The sequence below is a fragment of the Pithys albifrons genome, chromosome 2 (assembly GCF_047495875.1).
Source record: "Pithys albifrons albifrons isolate INPA30051 chromosome 2, PitAlb_v1, whole genome shotgun sequence".
Classification (NCBI taxonomy): domain Eukaryota; kingdom Metazoa; phylum Chordata; class Aves; order Passeriformes; family Thamnophilidae; genus Pithys; species Pithys albifrons.
In genome coordinates, this window is record NC_092459.1 from 72,296,706 (window position 1) to 72,312,244 (window position 15,539).

General features: G+C 44.0%; 1 protein-coding gene across 1 annotated transcript in view; it reads right to left on the bottom strand.

The window, feature by feature from the left end:
• Positions 1-271: 271 nt before the first annotated feature.
• Positions 272-15,539, bottom strand: part of FRMD1 (FERM domain containing 1) — a 42,599-nt gene continuing 27,331 nt past the window's right edge. The window contains exons 5-14 of the mRNA XM_071547964.1: positions 15,000-15,076; positions 13,179-13,365; positions 10,778-10,933; positions 9,387-9,452; positions 9,109-9,177; positions 8,745-8,919; positions 6,677-7,012; positions 6,408-6,536; positions 5,617-5,696; positions 272-3,601 (exon numbers count right to left, since the gene is read on the bottom strand). Of these exons, the coding sequence (XP_071404065.1) occupies positions 3,314-3,601; positions 5,617-5,696; positions 6,408-6,536; positions 6,677-7,012; positions 8,745-8,919; positions 9,109-9,177; positions 9,387-9,452; positions 10,778-10,933; positions 13,179-13,365; positions 15,000-15,076 (1,563 nt within the window). The 3' untranslated portion in view covers positions 272-3,313. The remainder of the gene's footprint in view (positions 3,602-5,616; positions 5,697-6,407; positions 6,537-6,676; positions 7,013-8,744; positions 8,920-9,108; positions 9,178-9,386; positions 9,453-10,777; positions 10,934-13,178; positions 13,366-14,999; positions 15,077-15,539) is intronic.

A 15,539-nucleotide genomic window follows, 5' to 3' on the forward strand; every position in this document is an offset into this window, starting at 1 on the left:
GTCCCACCGACTCCAACCTGCTCAGCTGGGTTCTGATGGAGGCCCCTTTGGCATCACACCACTGAGAATGGCGCGGAGGAACAGGAGTTGTTCCAGTAACCACAGTGCCTCTAGGTCTGTCATCACAAGCAGAGCTCATATGGATTACAGTCTGGCAGTAAATTAATTTCTACAACCTAACTCAAATGAAAGACATCACAGAACACAGTCCTCCTTGGACACACACACACACACACAAAAGAGCTACACAGTTACCTTTTTCTATCCATACTTTATTGCAGGTGTATATATAATTATTTATATTTTATTTTAAACAAGAAATTCCTTTCATGGAAAGGAGAAACTTTTACCATTAAAATAGAGTGATTATACCATGAATATTTTACAAATATATACAAATATTGGCAGCTAGTTTCTAATTGATAAATGTTTACACACTAACGTCTACCAAACTATCAAACCCAAAAATAAAGAGACCTTCTAAATCCAAAGACAAACAAAAAATAAATCTATTACTAGCAGAAACAGGTGTGGAGGGGTTTTATACAAATACAAAAAGTTGCATAATAGATATTCACAGTGCTTGTAAGATATTAATTCATTCTCAGTCTATACACAGAAGTGTCTGGTCTCCCCTTCATACGCACATGTCACTTATAGTACTGCAGGGATCTGCACATACCACTGACAGAAGATGGTCAGACCTGAAGAATTTGTCTTCCTCACCAGCTATGAATAAATACAGGTACATACAAGGCAGTGGATGCTCATGCAAGTCAATTACACTTTTCAGGTATTGGTGTATTTTGCAACAAGCAGCAGCAGGATTACAGCACTTCACCAAATCCTTGGGATGCCTGGTAACTGCAAAAAGAGAATATCAAACTGCCTGGTGGAAATAAACACTTCAGTGATGTGGTGAGGCTGAAGCAGGTATGAATGTGATTGTCTTTGAGAGAAGTGTACACGTGGTGCACAGGCATTTTAAGACGGTTTTCCAAACAACTAGACTCATTGATATTTTCACCCTTTTTTTCTCTTCACAACTACTGCCAGATCCACAAGTAACCATAGGTCTGCATTGGTGGAGAGCAAGAGTTTAGCAGGCCTGTCGCTCCAGAGCCCTGCCCCTCACCTTTTCCATGGACAGATGGGCATTGCTGCAGTAAGAGCCACCCCTCCAGCTCTGTGGTGGCTGCAAAAGCAAGGCTCTTGTGTTGCTGAAAGGCTGCCGTGCAGCCACTGGCTTCCTGGATCCTGGCTGTGCCCATCTCCCATGGCTTACAGCCAAACAGGACCCAGGTAACAGGGAGCGACTGACAGCAGGAGGCTTGACTAGACTGTTCAAGAGCAGTCAGCCAGATTTCCTTTACCCATTTAGATCCATTTAGGAGTCTGGATGCAGTAAACATATCTCAAGTACTTTTTAAAGGCATTTTGGCTTTTCTTGGAAGACAGGAAAAGAGGCTACAGTGAACACACAGCTCCTAATTGTTCATTACAAAAAGAAAGAACAGTGTGATCAAAGAGGGCATGGTCAATTAAGTCACGGCTGCAGTGAGTCTGTGCCCATCGTTCATTCCTCAAACATACAGCTAGGGTTTAGCACTGGATTCATCTCAGAACACGTACAGCCGCTGATGCCACTTTAGCAAATGCACATGCCCCTGCACGCTCTGTCTCTACACCACACTCACACTTGCATAGAATTAGTGAGTTAACAAACTCCATGGATTTGCTATTTTAACAGCTTATGGCAATGCAATTTACTAGACAACTACTAAGCTTGCAAAGCGCACCATCAAAGCAGCAGCTCAAACCTTCCTCATTGTGCTCTGGCTTTCCTTCCTTTCCTGAATTCAGCTATCTTCAGCTTTTGAGTAACCAACACTGCAACACACACACTGCCTCAACCAGCAGGATAGCATCCCTCTGCTTCTAGAATTTGCCAAAACACACCTGCAAGGTTGTCAAAGGCTGGGCACAGGTTACACATACCTTCCAGTACAAGCTTCCCAAATGCTGAGAATTGATGAGAGAAGGAGGTACTGGGGGAAGATAGGGGAGGAAATCAAACATGTATTTATTTGTATGTAACAAGGTAGCACAATGTTTTCCACACCAAATTCTTGAATCAAACAGCATCATTATAATTATTTTCCTAGTGAGAGCCAGCACAGCCAGCTTGACCACTCTCAAGATCACCAAACAAATACCCTTCATCTGGCACACAAACACATCCTACGCTTCCATCATCATCAGCCCTAAAGCACCACACACACATATTTGCATGACCTATCCATGACTAAGTAGGACACAGTCCCTCTGTCTGTCCTTACAAGGCAACTTTCTCCAGTCCATACTTGCTTCCTAAGCAGGGGAAAAATTCCTAAGGAAAAGATTTATTAAAAACAAACAAAAAAAGAACAACATAAAAGTATGAATCAAAGTAAGGGGTGATCATGCCTGGACAAATTCTCCAGTCACAATCCTGTCTTCAAAAGCCAGTCAATTAACACAACCTGCCTCCTGTACTCTCAGAAGCAGCCAAGTAATTTGTTTTATCCCCTCCCAATCTCCCCAAGGATATAAGCATTTATTTACCAATCTGCATCACAGCAGTAGTAGACAGCTGAGAGTTCCATTTGTTGTAGTAAAGGGGAAAAAAAACAAACCAAAAAGGCTGCACATTGTATTTGGCTGGATGCTTACAACACAACAAAAAAGAGGAATAAACTCCTGGAAGAGGTGGTCTTGCTCCCAGGGAACCAAAAAGGCAACTTGTGTTCATTACTACAGAAAAAGGCCAGACACTTCCATACATAGCCCTCCAAATGTGCTCAAAGTATATCCTGGCCTGATGGCTGTTGGCAGTGTTACAGCAGCACAAACTCAAGACAACCAAACTATCTGTACACTAGCATTTAACAGACATAGAACACAAGAGAAAGGCAGGAAGATAAACTGACATAGACTTTAAACTTCTTTTTCATTAATCCACTTAGACACAGTTTGCTCAGCATCAGTTTTGGTCCACTGTTTTTTGGTTTTCATGTTGGTTGCATCAGTGCTAATGGTGCAGGCCACTTCCATTTTCTGCTCAGACAGGCACCTCCAGTGTCAGTGTTAAGTGCTACACTCCAGCTGACTTGCTCTGTAGTCAGGTGTGCAGAAGTGATGCCACTTACTGATAGGAGCTGAATAACAAAGCCGCTCACAATCTCCTGCAAGAACCAGAGTGACATCACATGTGTTAATGAGGTATATATTTCCATTATGAGCTGTTTCCTGGTATGGAAGAGCTCCAATCTCATTACACCACAAACTCCTCTGGGAGCTGGTCCTCTCCCAGAAGATCCAAGGAGAGGCAGTTCATGGATCGCTTCCCGTAAAGGGCAGACTTGGTTTTGCAGTCCGCTGTGGAATAAACACATCCATAGATAGACAGCTTATCCTCCAGGCTGCAGCCGAATGTGTAGCTGTGGGATGTGTCTGAAGACAGTGTGGCACTTAGTGGTGGGTGCTGGCGCTTATAAAGGCGGATGTCATCCAAACTCTGGCTGTGCTGGTCCGTGTAGCTCCTGCTTTTCGGCGATTTGACCTGCAGTTCAGCAAGACATACATGAATTAAAAACAATGAGCTCAGATACAGCCTAAGGATGATGCATGTTACAAATTTTCCCAAATTGTTCTTCCACTCTTTCCAAAGAGCCCCACTAGCTTTCTGAAGGATGTTGGCTTAATGAAGAAGCTGTGAACCATTAAAAAACTACAAGTGGGTTAAGCTGCCCTGTCATGTTGAGCCAGATCTGATCTGTCTGTAATGTCCTCAGTGTCCAGTACAGTGGATGAACCACTCGACAGATCCTGAAACCTGAATGACCTGACACTTCTTGGCAGATCCATGCAGTTGTCCTCCAATGGACAAAGTGCACTTAACACAAAACTACCTCAACTGCTTGAACACACTGATTTAAGTTTGATGAGCTGAAAGTAAGGTTCAGAAGGCAGCCATGCAAACTAATGGCTTATGGTGTCCAGTAATTGCAACACACAGTTTCACTACATAACACTGTTCTCCAAACAGGAGCAATAAACCAGCAATAATTCCAAGAGGCAGCATCTTGCTACACAAGCTGTAGTGATTAGGCCTCTGTGAAGGAGTTATTGACCATTTGAGACATTTCCAACTTCACCACTTGTATTTTTTCTTGCTCTGCCTCTTTAATAATCACCTCTTAAATGCTGATACTGAGGCTGATTTCAGGAATGTCATTTTGAAACCAAGACACTTCTTTTGGCACCTCAGAAAACTTCCTCCCTGTATCACTTCTCTCACTGCCATGAAAAGGGGATTAAAAACCACCCTGAGGAAACCCTGTGTTGGCTCAGCTGTACTCCCAGAAACAGGAGTGTGTTGCATGTTTCGGTCAACACTAAGGAAACCCTCAAGTATTTAGTTACATGGCCCTGTAAGAAAGGTTTTGGTGGTTTTGTAAGGAGACACCAAGTATTCGATGCATGAAAGTGGCAGCCAGGTCTTTGCAATTGTATAGAAGTGTTGATTAGAAACATTTTTATAAAACAGATACTTCCCAATCAATTGAGCATAAGTACGTGTTGGTTACAGCAATAACTTTTAAAACATTACTTTAAGCAAGATGCCAACTTCCAGCCTTGAGCTCTTAAGCCTTCCACTCAAATATAAGTTTTTAGTCATTGTACTGCATGGTCTCTAGCTTTGGAAAAAATAACTGAGATTTTATTCAATTATCCTATAGCACTTTAAGGAATATTCTGGTGATAAGTGAAAATTTCTCATTACTTTTGACTGGGTCCAGGAAGAAACATGAAAAAATTAAGAAGTCCTAAGAAGTAGTTGAAATACTTGTTCAGATTTTTAATTCTTTCAGTAGATAAGGGCAATTTGGATTTACAGAGAAAAGAAATGGTGAAGGCTTTTATTTTGGTCATTTTTGGTTGGTTTGTTTGTTTCCACAAATCCACAACATTTCCACCCCAGGGAGTACAGGTATACTTTGAAAAAAGGCCTTAAAAAGACATTTCAGTAAGATTTTTCCAAATATAACTTACTAAACAACATACTATTTACCATATTTAGTTGCCCTTTCTTGAATGTTTGATGAAAACTTTGACAACAAAGACTTCAGGACACACAGAATATAATAATGATATAATAATTAGACCGTGAACATCTGGTTTTGCTCTGAGCTACTTCTGGCTTCAGGAGCAGGAAGATGATTAAGTTTGCAACCCACACCCAAACTGCATGGATGGTCTTTGCTCTGTATTGCACTGAAAATCTGAAAGTGGTTGATCTTCCATTACCCATCCAGAAGCCTAAGGCAGACAATAACTGGCTTGCAAGATTTTCTTGCTGATTCCTCCAAACCTGTCTGAACCCAAATGCTGCTCTCATTCTATTCCTGAGAGCAGTAGCTGGCAAATGGCTGGTTTTGATTACACCGTTTCAAAAATCAGTCAAATCCAGACCAATCCAGGTCACCTGATTTACAGCTGTCTCCATTACACTAGACCTTGGTTCAATGCCCACACACATGCCAGACCCTCCTGCGGAGCATCCCCCTCCTTTACCTGGTGAAGGGATTCCACACTTTGGCCTCTCATTTTGATTAGCGTGACTTGCACCACAGACAGCGATTCCTGATTTATAGCTGCAAAGGAGAAGGATGAAGTGAAAAGCGTTGCAGATTTGAGGTTTTAAGGCCTGCAGAAAAGGGAAATTGTTGTCACAGGCCACACTCAAGCCCTACTATCCTCTAAATATAAATATACATCAATGTTAGCACCCTCAGTGCTCCAGGAGTTTTGCTCACAAGTCCTCCTTTTGCTCCCAAAGATCAATGTTTAAAAAAATTATAAGCAGTTTCTCACCAACTTGTCCCATTTGCACCTATCTTGCTTTGCTATAAACACTGTATGTCTTAAGGCCAGACAGATCCTGTGTGACCCTGTTGTCCAGCATTCCCTGTGTCACAAGCCACAAAACTTTACCTATGAATTCCTGTGACTCGCCCATTATTCTGCGGTTGAACCCCTTGGCTGTTTGTGGTATACAATATTTTAAAGCAAATTCCTTCACTACAAAAGATTTACCTCAGTTATCTTCTTGTCATTAACTGAATATGAACTTGGCACATTTGGAGAAGGCAAACTTTAAGGAGCACAGAGAAGAGCAGCACTGTACAATATAGAATGGTGCCCTTTAACCTCTAGATGAGCTGATTGCAAATCCTGTTGCAGTAGGGCAGTAAGTAGCATGGCCAGTTGTTTGGAAGAAGACAAGTTTTCTTATGTCCCTCAGATTATGCTTGGTTTTAGGGCCTTAAAGGACAGCACTGAGCAGTACCAGAATCCCATCTCACCTCGGCAACTAGCAGCATCTAGAGGCAGAGATTCAACAGATTCTCCCACAGTGGCCTCCTCTACCTGGTCTCCCTCTAAAGGCTCATCTACAGGCATCTCCTCTGGCTCATCTACTGCCAGCTGAAGCTCTAGGAGAAAGAGAGCAGCAGGAGAATGGTTAGCATTACACTTGTGCTCCAAGCTGCTGTACAGACTCTTACTCCCCATTCTCCCCCAGGAGAAGACAAAAGGAGGCTTAGAAGTTACTCCACATTTCCAAATTCTTTACCATCATCCTGAGTGTCGTCTTCAGCCCGCCCTTTGCTGCCACTGTCAATGCCAGAGCTACCATAGCTGATGGTTGAGCTGCAGGATTTCTCTTTCCTGTGCACCTGGTCAATTCTGAAGGGTTCATCCACCGACATTTCCACCGACACCCGGTGCCTGGAGTCAGCCTCTATGCCCGATGTGTGGGAGCTGCCATGACTCCCCGTGGACTGGCGTGAGAGACGTTTATCCCTCTGGCTGCCGCTGCTGCTCCCACTGCCACGTGAGTTCTTATCGCACGGGTCCAGGTCCATGTCTAGTGTGTCACTGATATAGGACTCCCGGTAGCGCTTCTTCTCTGAGGAAGAAAAATAAAGAGAGAAACCAGTGGGAACTTTAAGCAAGACTAAACAAAGGGTAGCAAAAATATTCAGTAAGTTCTGGGACTGGCAAAACCTGACAACTAAGAAACAACTGCTACAGCTACCGAACAAATAGAGGGACAGCTTTGTAGTTTGTTTGCTCAACAGATACTGGGATGTCCAGCTGGTTGGAAAAGAATTAGTTATACTCGCAGTAAACCAGCACCTCCTGAATTACAACAGACAGGTAGTGGCAGTTAGGATACAGAAAATAGCAGGTTGTACAGTGAAGAAAAGGTCAACCAAAACCAAAATCAACCAAAAAACTTTCCCAGCCCTGCAAAAAAGGAGGGAATTACTTAGCTAACTTAAGCACTCAATCTGTAAAATCAGATGCATTGATTGGTTCTTGAAATAGTCACCTACGTGTGGAATCAGCTAAGAACAGAATCCCCACGGCTAGTGCTTATTAATGATTTATTTTTTTCCTATGGTTTTTATGTACTGAAGGTGGTCAAGAAATCCATGAGACATTAAGACACAAAACAACTGACAGCCTTTTGCCCACAGGCACTTGATCAGTGAGCCTTTCTAAAGATGACTTGTACCTGCCACTGCTTGTGGCTGCACAGCTCAAGGCCACTGCTGTAACCCCTCTGAAAGGAAAGAGAGAAAGAAGCAAGCTAGATGAGACCAAGGGCTGCCTTGCCTTTTACATTGGCTCCATACAACCAGTGATCACCACTTCAGAGACTGATGTAAGCTCCTTAGAATTAGCTCAGATAAGCAAGAACCAGAAACAATTTTCTTCCTGAGATCTCCCTGGAAGGAGTCAGCTTATGTCCTTGAACAAGAGGACCAGCTACTGCTATTTGACTGCTACTGACCTTGAAGGTAACAATACAAGGCTTACAAACATCCAAGACGATAAAGGGAACAGCAGTTAGGAAAAAGATAGGAGAAAAAAGCATCCAGGTGAAGGCTAGAGGGAAGAGGACACAATCCTCTGAAAAAAGGGCTATGCAATGCATTTAAAAGGGTCACCAGGAAGAGGTAGGCTGAGAAGTTGTAGGAAACCCAGCCTGCAGAGCTGGAAAATGAAAGGGGGTGAGCTGAAAGGTGATAAGAGGACTAAGTTTGCCTGGAAGAATACTAGGGAGTATCCTTTGGTGTCCAAATCACTGTTCCTACAGAGATAGGACACCATAAATAAAGACAAATACCGGGAAACCTGACCTGCTCTCACGCTATTTCTGGCATCTGCAACTCCGCTTTTAAATGTATGACACTATAGACTAAATTGTGTGTAGTGTTTAGTAAAGGGCACTAAAAAAGTTAAGACACAGACTCTCACAATATGCACTTCAGCTTGAATCCAAGAAGATTTCATTCCAATGGAAAACTTTTTATTTAAAATTATTTACACTCATTTGCACAAATTTGGAGCACAGAGACTAAGGACCTTCTCTTACTTAAAAGGAGATACTCCTCCTCTACTGCTCTCACACACACACACACTTTCTGATCACACTCTATATTGTGGGAGCCATAAACACTTCTCAGGAATAGACCTGAAACATATCTAACACCTCTGTTTCTCTCACTGGGACCCTGGTAAAGCAGAAACACCATTAATTAGATAGAGAGCAGCCACCATGAAGCAATAGCAGGGCCTAATATGCTGTACTCTTCCTGTTACCAAAGTCACCTAGCTGTTCCTTAACATACCTTCAGCCTCCTCCAGTTTTTGGATTTGCTTCAACACTGGCTGAATATTCAGAAAAACCCGGTGGCTGTTGCTGAGCAGCTGTAGCAAATGTCGTGATCTGAAGGGGCAACCCGTGTAGTAAACCAGTTTCCGTGCAGAGGGCAAACCATCTGGCTGGATCTCAAATTTTTTCCCCTGCATAAAGAGGAGAGATGCCATTGAAAGGAGCAAGAGCATGTCTTCACCCAAACAGCTACCAGAGATAGCTGCGGTCTTGTGCATGCAAGTGACAGGGCTTGCCATGGCAGTGTAGATGGGCTGGCAGCTTTGTCACATGCCAGGTTGGCAGCCACTGCCAGATGGCCTCCATTCTGTCAAACTCACCAGGAAGGCCAGCTTCCCAATGTGCGACCAGGGAAAGTCATAGAGGAGCTGGCGAACGTGATTCACCTCCTGCAACACATCAAACTCAGAGTGACACAGGGACTGGCAGGTACAGGGTGGAGGCAGCGATGTGCAAAGAATTTGCAAACAACCAAGAATTTGAGATATGTGGAGCCTGGTGTTCACAAAGGAGGCAGAGGAGCCTCAGTGAGGGGGGAGGACAGGGGAACTGGGCAGAGTTAATGCTACACCAGAAAGCTTTCACGGCAGTCTGTTACCTGATAGATGTGCATTCCTCTCAGGGTCAGGCCCAGGATAACTGTGGGTCGATCCTCCTTCTTATCCTAAAAGGACAGAAGAGCCTGGAGTCAAAGGTTAATCTACAAAGAACATGCTCTTGTTCTGGCACCTACTGCAGGAGAGGTAGCAGGACTCCTCATCAGGCAGATGCCATCAGTTCATTTGGTTTTTATTATGTTTGTAAAGTGCACCTTGCCTTGTTGACCTCTGAAATATCTACACCTAAAATCCCCTTGTGCTGGGAGACTCAGGCATTTCACCAGCACATGCCCTAGCTGCCCGAGACAGGGAATCCTGTAGCTTTAGTGATTTGAGAGAATGGATAATTACTGCTTTCAGAGGTACCTTGTAACCTCTCATACTGCCACATGCTATCTTTGCAGTCCCCAGGAACACACACCACTCTCACTCTCCAGGTGACAAAATGCCTGAAACAGAAGGGACACACATTCCCCTCTCCTTGCCAAGGCACTGCTGTTCCCATCCAGAGATTTGGTTGATCTGAGGTGTCCCTTGGCTGAGGGGGAGCTAATCAATGCTCAGAGTTACAAGGACTATTATTCTAACCTTTTGACCTTGGTGTTGGGAGCAGGTGATTTTACATGTTTGCATCTGGGTTGGAATACTGCTTTACTCTTCATGCTGCATCATGCTATGACATACTTGGTCTCTAATGAGACACCTTTGCTTGAAGACCAAAGAATATTATAAACTAATTCTTTCAGTCTCTCCTAACACAGAGGGAAGAGACACGTACTTTTTTTGCTAGGAAGAAAATTTTGGGGTAAAAATTTATGGGCTCACAGAGTTCAAACTTTACATCATAACTTTCTCTCCTTATCTGGCTTGCAAGGTGCAAGCCTTGTGCCATCACCTTGCCTAAAATTAGGCACAAGCAACAATACAGAATCCAAAACTGACACAACTAAAAGAACACCAACCACTCTGACAGGGTTGGAGAAGGAAGGGGATAAGAAACTTGGAATGATTCAGTGTCACTTTCAGTCACATAATGTTTGTGTGAAAGCTGGCTGACCTGTTGTCATTATTTCAATGAACTGCAACAAGAAAAAAAGGCTTCTTTGATTTCCTTGGTGCAGTTCTACTGACAGGTAGGGACAAAAATTAAGTTTTGCCATTCCTGTGGCCAGTTTCTTGGCTGAAGAACAAAACTAAATTCCAGCTATATCTGTATATTGGCAACAGATTTGTTTGTGGGGACAGGCTTCATTGGCTGAGCACTTTAGATTTATTTGGCCTCTCTGAATCAGAGGCAACAATCCCTGAAACAAACAGAAAGAGAAAAATGCAATGGTGCACTCAATTAATGATGGGAGAGAAGCTCAAAATAAGAAGTTCTTTGTTTAACCTTCTGCAGCCTGTAGAAGTGGACAGGCACATCTTCCAGCAGGCAGGACTCCTTAATGAACTTCAGCACCGCTTCCTTAGCACTCAGCCCATGCTGTTCTCGGTGCATCTCTGGGGCATGTTTCAAGATGTAGTCGCTCCCCCTCTTTGCAATTATCTAAACCACAAAGAAAACAAACAGGTCAGCAACTCTTCAGCAATCCCCACAGGAGGCAGCTGTGATCAACAGCAAAGCAGAGGCTGGAGATGGAGGAGGTTCACATATTCCCTCAAGATATTAGTCCATGTTCACCTCTACCTTCCTGGAGGATAAGCATTTAAAGCAGCCCAGATCACACCAATGTCTCCAAATAGATCCTAGGGGGCAAAGTTGTAACGGACCAAGCCCATAGAGGTCATGTCAGCTCTTTTCACTTTTAAGTATTGGAATTAGTTTTCCCAGCTCTTGGCATCCATAAATGTTTATGGGCAGATAACAAATACTGCTCTGCATGCCAACGTAATCAGCAGCAACATCTCCAAACATAGCAGAAATACTAGGTTTTCCTTTTAAGACCTGAAACTACATGTTAGGCTTATTTAGCATTTCCATTCTCAACTGGATGGATAACACTATCACAAGGTATTTTTTTTATCTATTGGGAGTGGTTGGCAGGCATGTGGCTCTATTAAGCAGTAGTAAAACCTGCACTGGGCCTTTCGCTCTTGCTCTGTGGGTGCCCAGTTTCCATGCTTGCCCACATGCTCTCTCCATACAAGGCCACAAGGGCAGCTCTGATCCCTCCCCCATGCCTGACCAGCCACTTCTAGGCTGTGAGTAGCCAAAACAGATAAGAGGGACACTGGCTGAATTCACCTCACAACATCCTCCACCACTGGGGACATTTAAAATTATATTGCACCAGGTATCTGAGAACACCCTGTCAGAAACAAGCTGTCCTGGTTCAAAACAACCAGACCCCATCACCACCCAGTTCCCCCTTCCATTTTATATTAAACCCCTTGTTTCCTCTGTTTGGTAACACTTCCGCTCTCCCCTGCATGCCTTGTCAGATTAGTTGCCCTCCCACAAGGCTGGCAACATTGATGCCATCAGTTGCTCAGCGTCAGCAGAAAGAGATGTGCCAGCTCCACAGTTCAAAGCTGGGTGGGTCAGCCCAGGGCAGCACTGCCTCTCCTCATCTGCAGGAGACTTGGGGCAGCTCTTGGCCAAATGATACGAAGCACATGCTGGGAGGAAGAGATTGTGTTGGAGGAGGAGGAGATTGCTCAGTATCTCCCCACGGGAGCCCAGGGGCAGGGAGAGAAGCGTCCTCACGCCTGTCAGATTTTCTGTTTGTAATGATGTAATAAAACACCCACACACTTGGCTTGGGGTTGTGGCTCAGTGCAGGTGAGCCAGGCTTTGCCTTGGCCTTTGCAATGTTTGCCAAATGAGCAATAGTCTGTGATAAGCCCTTTAACTGTCTCAGAAACAGCATACGAGACCCACCTTTTCCAGCTCTTTGTTAGATACTCCTGCCAGGCAACCCATAACAAGGAATGGCATGAGATGAGGGCCTGTTGTCTGGGAGAAAGGTGCATTTCTGGACAAGGCAGGCAGGCTTGGATTTGTGCATAATGGAGACTACCACCTTTGCTTCCCCAAGACAACCTCTGTCATTTTTGGGAACCTTTTTCCCAAAGCAAGGGACAGTGCTGTTCTTTCAAGGGAGATGCAGCTTGCCTGGGACAACCAGGCAACTAATAAACTCTTCGGTAATCTGCCTTCACTTGACAACTAAATCAACTCTTGACTGTAAGTCTTGAAAGGACTCAGGTCACATGTACATGCTTATAAACAAACATGAAAACTCATTTTTAGGCCTTTCCCTTCTCTCTCCCTGCAGTTGAGCCAGAGATTAATGACAAAGCAAGCACCAGAATCACTGCACAGCAATACTACCCTTTAGGGTTTGGATTTATTCATCCCTGAGGCAAGCATTACAGAGATGGGAACAAAGGGCAATGGACTTGGCTTCAAGGCCCAGAGGTTTTCTGGAGAGCTTAGGTTGTGCAGATCTTGTTGATGTACCACCACAAACACACAATTCTTTAACACACTGAAGAATTAAACAAAGACAGCTGCACTGTCAGAGTTATTCATGTGACACCAACACATTCCCTCCCCAAGGAAGGATGTAGCACCCATGTCACTGATGAGTCCAGGAAGAACGGGCACCTACATCCGGTGGAAAGACAGGAGATACCTCTTGAGGGGAAACTCAGGGTGACACTCTACCCCTCTGCCCGATCATTGCAATGGGAATTGGGGAAGTTGCATGGCTGCAGTTAGGTACCACCATGACTTTGCTCCTGCTGCATGCATGACTTGTCGACAGAAAGATTCCCCCAAAACTTACCCACTGTGGGAAGTAAGACTGAGGTTCAAAATATTTGCCAGCATGGACCTTCTCCCTGTAGTTGCCCAAGTCTGCCTGTAAGCTGTAGGCAGCCAGCAAGAAGTAGATTTCTTCTTTGTGGTTGCAATGAGACATAAGTACTTGCTCTTTGAGATGGCAGTAGTAGAGCTGCCGTGCCACCTTGTCACTGCAAAACACAAAGGCAAATTTACCTGAAGAAAGTTCACGTAAGGCCCCTCAAAAACATCATCCTGCTGAGAAGAGGGATTAAATTCTGACATGTCTGATGAGTGCCAATGCCACTCTGATACAGTTATGTGTGTGTAGGAACCACCAAACCAAGATCAAGGTCTTCTCCCACTGAGTGTTGTACAAACATGGGAAATGGTAGCTTCTGCCTTGAGGAGCATGAGATCTAAGAAGTTAGGGCAGAAGGCAGATGAAAGAACAATCACATCACACCTGTTTTGGAGACTGACTACAATGAAGCACTTCTGTTTCTCTGGAAAACCTATGGGAGCCAAGAGAGTCAACTTCCTTGAATTCCCAGTCCTGTTTCTTGCACATCTGTCCTCCTTTCCCCTCTAAACTTGGCACTGCTTTTTTATTTCACCTTACCTTAGGCTCAAGATACTTCTCAACAGCTAATTCCCTGCAAGGTAGATCAAAAGACACAGGAGCCTTGGGCTTGTTTTTGTCTTCTTCCTCAAGCTGCTAAACAGGGATGGTCTGATAAGGCATAACTATAGTGCAGGATTGATAACCCACACACCCCCTGCTCTCAGAGCTCATGGGAAGCAGGCTGCTTGTACATATAGATGAGGTGCTGGACACCACAGACTGCTTGTAGAAGTGTGTGTGTATAGTTTGAAGGAGCCAGGTAACTACCTCTGTGTGGCTCCACACACCTCTCCAATTAAACCTTCAGTGCAAGAGAAAGTTGCTTGTGATGCTGAAGGACATGTACATTGGGAGTGGCAGAATGTTATGCAAACTCCCTTAGTACCTAAGAGCAAAATGAAATAAGAAACACTTATCAGTTTAACAGACTCCAGAAGAAAGGCTCCCCTGTACCCAAAAGACTAGGGATAGAGAAAACACAGAAAACCACAGGCTTTGTTCAAGATGAGAACAAGTGCCAAAAATTTGGTAAAGATTTTAATCCATCTAAATGATCCCAGCTCTTGGCTTGCCCTGGGGTCAGAGCCACACCAGAAGCACTGATGCAAATTAATTCTGTCAGTTGTTCATTTTTAACTACCTCATCCTTTGTTCTGTACCGTGGGTGAGGGTGGTGCTGTTTTGAGTGCAGCCCATATTCCATGTGAATGGACTACAAATGCAAAACTCTCTAACTTATGAAGTAATTTCTTTTGTCCATTTACAAAGTGCATTTCCAGGAGTAGACTGCACAGAGCACTGCTCAAATACAAAAACCGGATCCAAAATTATTAGCATGGGCTTTAGAGTATAAATAACTATTTTTGGTGTATTCATCTGATGCTTTTCATACAACCAAAAGACACAAGCGAAAGAGTGCTCATCATGTTTTGATAATGTCATGATTCAACCTGCTCTCTAAACACAGATGGAAATGCAGTCACAATTTTCCTAGGGATATGGAGTATGATTCAGGTGGAAAACATTCATGGCTGGGTGAGGAACTCTGTGAAGGTCTTAAAAAAAAATTCAAACAGACTTTTTAAGCTTACTTCTGTGAGCTCACAAAGCTGAGCTTAACAAAGAAACACTCTATTTCTTGCCTTTTAAGAACACAATGAATAATTCAAAACACAGTAGCTACCCCAGAAGGGAACTTACCCTATTACTCTTCCATTTTCTACGTAGTATTGTACTCTAAAGAACGCGACAACAGGAGGGCTGAATTTCTCTATTCCCTAGAGCAAAGACAGTAAACAAGTTAAATTATGATCGGCATCCAGAATTCCTGTTCCCCCATCTGGTAATGTTCTCTTCTCACAAGCTCACTGCCCATACTGTTTTTCATTTTCTACTCATAGCTGTTGGCAAGTTTTAGAGGGAAATCTGACTGTCTTGGAGGCTCACAACAACGAGGCATCACAAAACTTTCAGACAGGCTGAATGACAAAATATCCTAGGAAGAGAAGATTTTTGGATAGGAGGGATGAGGTGGTGTAAGAGTCCCAGTGTAGCCTGAGGACATCCAGCCTGGCCCAGAGTTGCTTAGCTCAGCATCTGGCAGCACCACAGACACATCAGTGCTGAACGCAGCAAGTCTAACACGGACTCCCTCAAAGCAGCAGGCAAGGTGGCAGGGCAGTGTGCCATGCTGGCACTGTTGTGGCGTTTCCAGGGTACACCTAGGAGCAACCAGCCATC